Raw genomic sequence first — 12,111 nt, forward strand, 5'->3', positions numbered from 1 at the left:
TAGAAACCTAATGCAGATCAACGCAGCTGTCTTAGAAGAAAAAATGAGCACCCTCCTGCCCATCTCCCCGGACGGCCTCCCAACTACAGAACTCACATCCCACTACAATATAACCATGTCCTCGATCTTAGACCAACTCGCTCCAATGAAACTGAAAAAACCCAGGAACAGCCCCTCCAGATCCTGGTTCAACAAGAACATCAACGAGGAAAGGAGGCAACTTAGAGCCACAGAACGTCTCTGGAGAAAGAATCCCTCCTCCAGCCGTTACGAAGAACTCAAAGCAGCAAGAAGAAAGTACAAAAAGCATATCAACTTTTTCTGTAAAGCGCTGGACAAGGCTAAAAACAGACCAAAAGTACTCTTTAACATCATCAAAAAACAAACGTCCAAGCCGTCTACTACGCATGTCCAGCCCTCTAAAGACTTATGTGACAACTTCGCCAACTTCTTGAACGAAAAAATCACCAAGATCAAACTATCACTTGACATCAACCTCCATCCTGCCGACAAAAACTGTACCCCAGCAATCAAAACTACCTCTAGAGGGCAACCCAAAAAACCTGGAGATCCTTCAACCTCTTCCCTAATACTGAGATTCTCAATAATCTACTCCTCCAAGCCTTCATCCCACACACTCAACCCTATACCCTCCCAAATGGCCAAAAAGCTGAAACTCTCCCTTGCACCACTTTGGTGCGAAATCATAAACAGCTCCCTAAAAACCGGCATCATACCAGATTGCCTCAAAGTCGGCCAAGTCACACCACTTCTGAAGGAGGCCTAGACACTAACGACCTGAATAATTTCAGACCTGTCTCCAATCTTCCCTCCCTAGCTAAAATCCTCGAAAAGTGCGTTCTCCGTCAACGGAACAATCATATTGACAATATTAATCTGGTAGACCAACACCAATCATGCTTTAGGAAAGGCTGTAGCACCAAAACTGCAATCCTCAACATCGTGGATGACATCCTCAACTCCCTTGACTCAGACCATTGCTGCCTACTCATCCTCCTAGACCTGTCAGCAGCCTTTGACACAGTAGATAACAGTTTTCTCATCAAGGCTCTCAAAGACCGTGTAGGTGCAGACGAGGTGGTCCTTCAATGGTTCTTCTCCTTTTTTCAAAATCGCTCCTGAAGGGTAAAAATCAAATCCTTTACGCCGACCTTCTCCATGTTAACAGAGGTGTCCCCCAAGGATCCGTTCTCTCCCCTCAATTGTTCAACATATATATGGAACCCCTCACCACCATTCTGAAAATAGCCAACCTCCCCTTCCATCTATATGCAGATGACACCCAGATCTACGTGGAATCCTCCTCCTTTAATGACATTCTAAGACTCAACAATACTCTCAGAGAACTCCAAGAATGGCTATCAGCAAACCACCTTAAACTCAATCAGGGAAAAAACAAAATCCTCCTCATCTCCAACAAGGAAGAAAACCCTCAAATCGTTGAATGGCTGAAAGCAATCGATGCTCTCAACGGGAATCTCACCTTGGCAAACTCTGTAAAATCACTTGGAATCCCCCTTGACCACAAACTAACCATGACCAACCACATCAAGAACTCCGCTAAGAGCGCCTTCCTCAATCTGAACATTCTCAATTATATCAAACTCAACATTCCACCCATGGACCTCAAACAAGCCACCCAATCACTGGTGTTGTCTAGACTGGACTATGGGAACGCAGTCCTCTCTGGTACAGCTCTCTCCCACCTAGCGCCACTCAAAACTACCCTCAATGCAGCTGCCAGAATGGTCACCGGATTAAAAAAATATCACCATATATCTACCGCACTCAGAGAACTAAAATGGCTCCCAGAGGAAATGCGTGCCATCTTCAGAACTGCCTGCCTCACGCACAAAGCCCTGCACACAGGGAAACCAGAATACCTAGCTTGTAAACTTAAGAAAGCCGGCCAGTCTAGAAGCCTCAGGAGTTCTAACTCCCTCTTTTTCATCCCCCTGAAAATGCGCAAACAAAAAACTGCAGCCCGCTTCTTTGCAGGAAACGCTCCCAAAATCTGGAACTCCATCCCTGTTGACATCAGAACTACCCCCTCCTTTCCAAAATTCAAAAGCCTCCTAAAAGTCCTTTACCTCAACCGTGCCTTCCCAAACTGAAATCTGCGACTCACAAGCCTCCACCCTGCAGTCACCTAACAATGCGCACCCACTGCCTGCCTCATCCCCTCTCCCCAACCCATCGCCTTGGTTCATCGCCGCTCGGAGAAAATCTCAGCCTAAAACTTTGTCTATGCATAGATTACCTCTAGACCTCTCTACCTCAAAGGTGCACCTCGGACCCCTAGACCTCTCTACCTCAATGACGCACCTCGGACGCTCAACATAATTGTACACTTATGAATACGCTTATTTTATTCTATATCATGTGTTTGATTTCTCTCCCTCCTGCTGTAAAGCGCTCCGATACCTTCGGTTCTGGCCAGCGCTATAGAAAACTTCTTAAATAAAAAATAATAAAAAAATGAATAAGCCACAAGTAGAGCTGAAAGATTTTCAATTGTAGATATTGATATGATTTTAATAAGATTGATGCTGATGCAAAATCGACTTGCCCTTGACATCCTCTGTGGGTTGTTAAAAGTCCACCAGTGTTGCACCTATATCCCGGACAAGAGCAGCGATTTCGAAAACGACATTAGGAACATTACTGACTTAAACAAGGACTTGAAAGGGTTAACATCTGAGGGTGCCTTGGAAATTATAGGAAAGGAATTGTCAACTGTTAGTAACTGGTTGGGTAACTTAGGTAATGTACTAGTGATTTCTATCTTGAGACTATTAGTGGCAATCTCTTCATGCATAATGCTGATGATATTATTTTTTCAAGCTCGAGAGATATAAAAATAATATACAGCAAGTGAATGGAACAAGATCTGTTCCTGAACTAATAGGCGGACAATATAAATACTTTGATGAAATGAAAATTCTGGAAGACTGAAAAAAACTTCAGACAACAAAATTGAAATGTTTGATGACTGATAAGAATAAAGTGTGAAAGCTGATTCGCCATAAGAGAGAGGGTTTGTTCCAGGGTAAACGCTGATTATTCTTTCCATGACACAAAAACTGATTATAACATCAAAACTGCATTTTGCACAAGTCTAGAAAAACAATACTGAAACCGAGAATAGTTGAAGTAAAAGCACCGTAAAGTGCACTTGGAAATGTACAAAATTTTATAGGAAACTATATACACCGGATAGCTCTCCTACTCAGGCTAGTATCCAGGCTTACCTGGATTGTTATATTTCTGAACAACCTGACCATTTTGGATTTGATCAACTGTCCATACCTATCAGTTTCTTAGAGATACGGCAAACTATTCTGTCTCTACCATCTGGGAAAGCAGCTGGGGAAGATACTCTGCCCCTAGAGGTATATAAGAGTTGTATTGAAGAGCTATTGCCTCTCTTCCACCAAGTTATTAGCTATATCGGTGAAAATGGGAAAGCTCCGAAATCTTGGAGTACTGCTAAATTGATAGTTTTTTTAAAAAGATAAGCCGGTTAATGAATGTGGCTGTTTTCGCCCCATCTCGCTCACAAACACGGATGCAAAGGTATTTGCGAAAGTGCTGGCCATGCGACTAGCCCCTTTAATATCTAAGATAGTTAATCCACAGCAACATGGCTTTGTAATTGGCAGAGATACCACAACTCATATAAATACCGCCATTACTGCCTTCGACATAGCAGAGACAAAATCGGTATGATTCTTTTGGATGCTGAGAAGGCGTTTGACCGAGTGGGTGGGATTATATCTGGTCGGTAATGATAACTATGGGCTTTAATGGCCAGTTTTTAATATGGATTCAGTCTTTATATGACAACCCTACTGCGAGAATCAGTTATGCAGGCTTGACCTCTGCCACTTTTTCCATATCTCGGGGCACCCGTCAAGGGTGTCCCTTGTCGCCTCAATTACTTGCTCTCTCAATGGAGCCATTTCTTCATGCTCTGCAATTGCAATCTTGTATAATACCTTTTTACTCTGGCCCTCATTTATTGAAAATTACGGCATATGCCGATGATATTGCTATTTATTCCACGGACATCGTAAAGGCTTTACATGGAATAACTATGGAAGCTAGCAGATTTGGCAATGTCTCTGGCTGCAAATTAAACTTAAATAAAACCCAAATTATTGCTAAATATACACCAACATCTACATTATCTGGGCTATGTCATACAGCTACATATCTAGGAGTTAAAAGTTCAGCAAAAATTACACAGATAGTATCAATTAATTACGATGCTTTAGTTAAAGCGACTATTGTGCAATTAAAGAAATGGCATAAACTCCCCTTAAATATTATTGGTCGAATAATTTAATTAAGATGAAAATACTTCCCAAATTTCCTTATTTATTTCGCTCCATTCCTCTTTCTCTTTGCAACTTTATTTTTTTTTAAATTAGATGGAATCTTTAGGAGCTTTATTTTGGGATACCGTAAAGCTTGCCGCTCTATGTCGCTACTTAAAGGTTCCCTAGATAATGGGGGACTTAATTTCCCGTATTTTAAACTTTATTTTTGGGCAACTTTCATTGGTCGTTTACGAGGCTTACTTAATACAGATAACCAACTTTATTTTCAAATTTTTATGTTAAACTCGAATTCTAATATGTTCCTATTAAGAGTTAATGACCCCAATTATTTTAAAAGAGTTCAATTTAAGACTGCCAGGGATATGGTTAAGATATGGTTTAACATATTGGCCTTTTGTAAAACCTCTTTCTTTAGTCCCAAATTGGTATTGTGGGGTAATTCTGGAATTCCAGGGATATTTAGTGATAATTTGACACATATTTGGTGTACCCTTGGCATAAAGACATTGGGGGACTTATTCGGCACTCACGTTTTTTTGTGCTTTGAGACACCTAAAACTTTATATAACGCTACAGAATCAATGAGGTTCAAATATATGCAAATCTATGATTTTTTTCTCCGTAAAATGAGAATACGAGAAATATTGGATTCTGACATCTGGGACTGTTTTTATTCATTAAAGAGTGAATCTCTAATTAGCAGTGCCTATCATTGCCTCACCTCTTACAAAACCAGTGATTGTTCAAAACTAGCAGGAAAATGGGGTGCTAAGCTCGGGTTTAATATCACCCCTACCATGATTACTTCATCTTTTCATAATATTAATTATTTAGTTCAGTCCTCAAGTTTAAGGCTACAGCAATTTAAAACCACCTGTATGCTTTATCATACACCGAAAGGATATCCAAATGGACCACTAACGCCTCATTTAGTGACAGGACTGTGGGCCCGATGTAGGTAAATCCCATTTACCGATTTTGAAATACCGAATTTTACCGATTCGGTATTTCAAAATCGGTAAATGGGATGTAGGTCCCAACATCTGGATTCGTTACCGAATCCTTAACAATTCATTAATTACCGATTCGGTAAATACCGAATCGGTAATGCCCATTCATTCCTATGGGCTTTGAAGCCCATAGGAATGATTAGGCATTACCGATTAGGTATTTACCGAATCGGTAATTAATGAATTCACAAGGGTGCAGGGGGTGTCACTTTGACACCCTCTAGCACCCCCAAAACGGGCATGTGTGCAATGTGGCACACAGACATGCCCTAAGGGCACGTCTGTCTGTCACATGGCACATGTGTACATGCACAGATGTGCATGTACACAGGAATCGGTATTTTACCATGGATTTGTATTCCATGGTAAAATACCGATTCTGTAAGCCATGTGCCAATGGAAAATTGGCTACCCACATAGCATTTTCGGGAATTTTACCGAATCGGTAAATATTACCGATTCGGTAATTATTACCGAATCGGTACTTATTACCGATTCGGTAATAATAACGATTCGGTAAAATTACCGAATATGTGCACCTACATCTCCCTAGCCCTTTACCGATCGGAAACGGCCGAAAATCGGTATTTTCGGCCGATTCCGATCGGTAAAGGGCTACCTACATCTGGCCCTGTATGCCCAAAATGCGGACTAGTGGCCGCGGATCTAGAATACATGCTATTTTCCTGCCCAATTTTATCTGATTTCGGGTCTTCTTTGGATAAAATGTTGAAACTAAAATTGATTTGTCCCCCTCCCTCACAGCAGCTTCTGTACTACTTGACATTCATTTGCTACCAAAGCCATAGTTACTATTATATTATCGTGTGCTAAATGGTGGTCATTGATAAATGACATTTACTTCATGGAAGTGGCCTTGGCCAAACTTAGAGGTACTCGTTCTTTAATGAAATGCAACAACATTTGGGGTTCTTTTATTAACTGAATGGATTCTTTGATTTACTTTGTCGAATTTACTTGCAACAGTTATCTGCTTTTTATTTGCTTTTTAACTGTGCTCTGTAAATGTTTTACTTGTCTTATTTTGCGAATTTTGTTATCCCTTTTCCTTGTTTGCTCTGTGTATTTTTTTTTCTCTGAATCGAGTTGTGAAATAAAAAAATTAAAAAAAAAAAAGGAAATGTACAAATAGTGGGAGTAATTATTTTCACATGTCTATTAAGTGATTATCTATTATTTTTACAAAGTCGATATGAAAAACGTAATAATGAAACTTAGCATCTCTACTGCTTTCATTGTAATGCATCACAGCAAATGATACACTGGTGCGAATAAAAATGCTTTATTGTATAGGACTGAAACTTTCAGTATAAGTGCTTTTCATTATTAGGGTCATAGATTTCTTAAAATGATTTTATTTGCAAGGAGGTACTTTTAAATTTTTTATAGTAGCCCATAATTAGAGTTGAACATTTTTATTTAATAATCACTTACAACGTTGCACATATTTCCATATATTATATGCTTGGTTTATTTTGTGATGCTTAAACTTAATTATGATTTTTTTTACTAAATAAGAAATGCTAACTTGAAAATAGATTGAATTGCCTTTTATCTTATGCTGCATTATTTTATATCCTGGTGTAATGTACTTTTGTTATGTTTCCTCAAATATTGCCTTATCTGTTCTGTTTGTGCAACATTCTTTAAACAACAAGACACTTTTCCAGTATTTCAATGAGTGTAAATTGGTCGGAACTTGACCTCTAGACTTAATCTGCAAAGAGCAACAAAAAAAAAATATGCTCTTTGTCAACTAACCTGTGAGGACGGAATGGACAGTCGTTTCTCATAAACAACATGGGAAAATATGTTGGAGTATCAATCTTGTACCTGATGAACTGAAGAATGGTCGCATGACATTCAGACCATTATATGGTGACAACTGATGTCACAAATGGATGATCTGGAGTATAAAAAGTAACTTCCCATGGAGGAGGCAGCTTTTTCTTTTTAGCAGATTGATTGGAATCCTTCTTGAATGCCTGCCTGATTACCTTCCCATGCCCTTAGCTTTTTCCTTTTGCTGATGAACCTGCCTACTGGATGATTTGGAGCTGTCTGGTGAGAGTCCAAATCTAAACTTTTCCGATTATTGCTCCATTCCCCTTGCCCATGCCCAAAGACTTTTCCTTAGTTGTCTCTAACTTGATCCCTTTGCTCATGCTAAGAGAACTCTTTTGAACCATCCTCCTGCCTTTGTTGGTGGAAGGGATATCCAACCTTAACCATCCTTTTGATGGATTCTTTTATTTAGCAATAGTTTCACTTTGATGAAATGTGTGGTTATATACTACGAGCTGTAAGACTCATGACTGAACTGCTTAAAAGGCTACTTATATGTATTGATTTTGGATCTTTACTACGATAATCAAATTATCGAAATTTTTCCGAGTCAGTTACTGTGTCTTAATGTTGTATCTGCAGAATCTGTGCTCTGATTTCTAATGCATGATAGGGAGAGTCATACATTATTTTCAGAATATCAGGTTCTTCTGCTCTTGCACTGCACAGCAGAGCTTCTGGTTTGTATAATTGTTGTTAGATGAAACTTCTTTAGAAGGTTCGGTCTTCCAATTGCAATACTCTATTTCTATATCATGGTTCTGAGAGTAGTGTCTTTGAATCTGATCTCTAATTTTTGAGCTGGCTACCAATTATTGGTTCTCATTGGGTGGCCAACAGTATGACACCGTGATTTCTCACCCCACACTGCGACGAAAGGAGGTGCATCACATGACCAATGCCTCTGTGGTTGAAGTACTGAATCTGAGTGAAGTGACTAAGGATTGTCATTACGATAACGGTGAACTCGCCACCGACAGACGGTCCGTAGTGGGTTCACTGCCATCGTGAGGCCATTTTCGCCCGCCATATTATGAAGGTGGGCAGTACCATGAAAGTCAGAAACACCGACCGCCAGGTATCCAATGGGATCCTTGAGCCCGTCGGTGCTGCGGAGGCTCTCAGCATGTAATGCCTGCCAGCTGTGCCTAGCAGGCACCCCCGGTAAGATTACAATGCTGGCTCCCCACGAGCCTTTCAATGGCAGTTCATCCGCAATGGAAAGTCAGGTGGGGGTGCAGGGGCAGTTTGTTTTTGCACTTGGGGGTTCCCTGCACCATGTGGCAGGCACCACATGTGGTGCCTGTCACATAGTGTAGGGAAAAACAAAACGTGCCTTTTTTCCATTGCAATGGGTGCTGCAGCCAGCAGCACTCGTCGCAATGGAAAAAATGCCTTTTGCGGCCGCCGTGGTGGTGGCTGCATTGTAATTTCACATGTGGGGCCGCCACCTTACAGGCAGGTGGTCACCCCCCTGGGATGATGGCACATGGACAGAAGTCCGTCTGCCATCGTAATCAGGCTCTGAGTTAGTATAACAACTTTATGGGCCCAGTAATTGAAAACCACAAAGAGCTTCACATAAAAATGTAGAAAAAAAATTTCTTCTTCTTTGTGCCTGCCTCAAATAGGTGTTAGTTTTTAGCACAAAGCCCTGGCCACAAATGTTACCAGGTAAGGCTTTGTATGAAAAACCGTGGACAGTTGCATAAGGGACGCACATGTACCACCCATGAGACACTTCCTTGCGTTACTTTTAAGCAACTTTGAAAGTAAATACAAAATCAACACTTTGGGCAATTTTGCTCCTGCACAAAGTGTTGATGAATCCATCCCTTCATCTGAAGTGTATGTGCGACTTCCACTCTTTATATTGTATATTGAACTAGTTTTTCAAATAACTTTCAGTTAATTCAAAAGAGTATTTCAAAACATGTTGAGTTGTTTCTTTTTTTAGACTGGATTTTCAAGCTTTAAGGCACTCGCCTAATAAGTAATTTAATTGTGATACATCTATGTTTCCATATGCCACTACTTCAGCCTTGACATTGCATAACGTTCTGTTTGTTAAAAATGTGGTACCATCTTTCATACCTGCCAAAATAAACTGTGTGCATCAGCTCTGATTACTTCTACAGTGTCTCCCGTCTGGATGTTAAGTGGAGGCCCATCTAGAGAAGGAGGCTGTGGGACTCCAGTGTAGCTTCTGATTACTTGCATCCTTGGTAAACCTGTTCATTGGAAAATTAAACTTCGTCAAAAAATGCAAGTAAAAGTCAGATATGAAATCAAAGACAAAATACAAAGCACACTGCCAAAAAAATAATAAAATACATTATCAGACACATGAATGTGTCATTAAAATAACATTCACATATTTACAGTCGCTCTTTCAGAACATGCACTCATAGGGATGCAGATTTGTCCTGCATGTGGCGTAAAGATGATCTTTAGATGGATAATAAGATTTCTGTATTCCAAAATAAATTAGTACTCCTGTCCTACATAAATAACATTGGCAAAGCCAATAGGTCTTGCCTTAGACACTGAACATCTACCTATTGACAATGTTGGGTTGTTTCCCTGATGGCCAGTAAGCATGTACATACAGTAGCCTTCTCCAATAGGTATTTCTTAAGTGTCATGAAAACCATTACAAGATGGCTGCTGTGCATGTACACACATGCATGTGCACAGATGACCACATTATAATGGTTTTAAAACCATTCACAAATGGTCAGCCAAAGCTGTATTACATACAAGTGAAGGCCACAGCACTGGAGAATGCGGGGGCAAGAGGGTAGTTGGGCGATTTTTAAGTAAAGAGAGAGGGCTGGGAATAGGAATGTAGGCAGAGTAAATACAAATAGCGAGAGAACATAGTCCCTTTGCACTAAAATGCAAGTTCCTGCCATCAGAAATAAAAGCATAACATTAATCTAATCAAAATAAGATGAGACTGAAATGCTCCATGGTTAGGAAAAACACATGAATATGGAGGAAAGCCATTCAATCTGGAAGAGGGATTTGAAAAAGTTAAGAAACCACCCGATCATGCACAAAGAGGCATAGGCTTCTTGCCAACAGACAGGCAAGATGGAAAAAAAACTGTTCTATCTAGAAAGAAAAAAGAATCAGCAGCACATTTACAGGCTATTTCCATCTTAAATCTGATTTGAGTCTTTCACCCACATTACATGTTTCCTAAATCTTATTTTAGTTTGAAATATATATATATATATATATATATATATATATATATATATATATATATATATATATATATATATATATATATATATATATATATATATATATATATATATATATATATATATATATTAAAGTCAAGGCTTTTACTCTTCACACAGAGAATCTTTCTGGGTGATTTTTAAAATGATCATCATACCCAATGGTCCTTTGGCCAATTTCAGGGTCAATGAAATTAGGGAATTAGGGACGCATACTCCATGTACACATATTTGGGGATTTTTATTAAACATTAGTATCGGCGCAAATGGTACAAACTTAGTGGTTTGAAAAAAAGGCAGTTGTAAAAACCTACAAAACCAGGCAAAATTCTCTAGAAAGTCCTTCAATTTTGAGAGCATATTTCAAATTTGTGAACTTAGCATATATTCTCCAGTGGAATCTACAATATTTAAATTCTTGTTTAAATATTTTTCTGGAATGTAATGCTTCAAGAGTGAAAGACTGTGTCTAAATGGATAATAGTGGAAAAGGCCGGAGTGAAGAAACCTATCATTACATTTAACTGTAACAGAACACATGCCCGTGATTTTGAAGAGTCTTATCCTTAACCACTGCTTTGTTAGTTCTCGGCTAAAGAGTCTTTTTGTTTCCAATTGCTTACATATACTTAGGGAGGGGTTTGGGGCAGACCCTTGCTCATGACCAGATGGTTTTGATGTGTATCCCACTTTACTGCTTCTGATGCAAAGGTTTTCCTGTTTGCCCCACCCAGGAGCATTTTCCTCGCACACTGCTCTGATTAGCTGATGTACTCTTCCACTGCTTGCATTTGAACTTGACTATAATATGTGTGAGGGATTTTTAATATCCCTATTTTTTAAACCCCTTCTCCTTTCTCATCTCTAGCCATCATTCTCCTGCCCTCCAGTCTCCACACTAACCTTTTGCCAGCCAACGCATTATTAGTGGGCAGTCATTTTAAAAATGCTTTTTAACCATTTCACAATGGCATCTGTGCATTTGCATGGCAGGCATATTCATTGGCTTTTCATTTTTACAAATCCTAATCAAAGATTGCCACCATTTTTAAACAGGATTTGTAAAAATAAAATCCATTCACAGATAGCAATCTTAGGTGAACACCTTTCTGCAACAGCCATCTTTGAACGCATTTTATGTTATTTTTAGAAATCCCATTGTAAGATGACTACCATGGATATGTATGCTTTCTGGACAGCAATTTAGAAAAAAAAGAAAAAGCATGGGCAAAACCGATAGGTTTCACAGCCAAGATCTATTGGCTTGCCAATAATGTTTTTTAATTCAGGCATCGCTTCAAACTTAAGGAAGAATTGAAAAATCATGTTACAAACTGAGTTCATATGTCTACTCTTTTATGTGACATCAAGGTAACTAAAACTTGGGGTGCACTCATCCTTTTATAACATTTCATTTGCCACTGAAAGGAACATACATCTCTATCTAAGTACCTAGATAAATAAAAGACAGTATTCCAGCATATACTGCAAAATAGCAATATAATAGAGTAGTTGCTCATAAATTACCTGATAATTTAAGAGTGGGACTTTCTGAAAATAATTTCAAATGCCATATAAATATAGGTCCACCAATAAAGATGGTTGAAGTGGAAGCCTGAC

General features: G+C 39.2%; 1 protein-coding gene across 1 annotated transcript in view; it reads right to left on the reverse strand.

Annotated features, from left to right (window-relative positions):
* Positions 1 to 12,111, reverse strand: part of VAV3 (vav guanine nucleotide exchange factor 3) — a 1,223,230-nt gene that overhangs the window by 210,139 nt on the left and 1,000,980 nt on the right. Inside the window, exon 20 of the mRNA XM_086953893.1 lies at positions 9,335 to 9,471. Coding sequence (XP_086810019.1) covers positions 9,335 to 9,471 — 137 coding nt within the window. The remainder of the gene's footprint in view (positions 1 to 9,334; positions 9,472 to 12,111) is intronic.

Source organism: Lissotriton vulgaris, chromosome 1_1 (genome assembly GCF_964263255.1).
Source record: "Lissotriton vulgaris chromosome 1_1, aLisVul1.2, whole genome shotgun sequence".
Lineage (NCBI taxonomy): Eukaryota > Metazoa > Chordata > Amphibia > Caudata > Salamandridae > Lissotriton > Lissotriton vulgaris.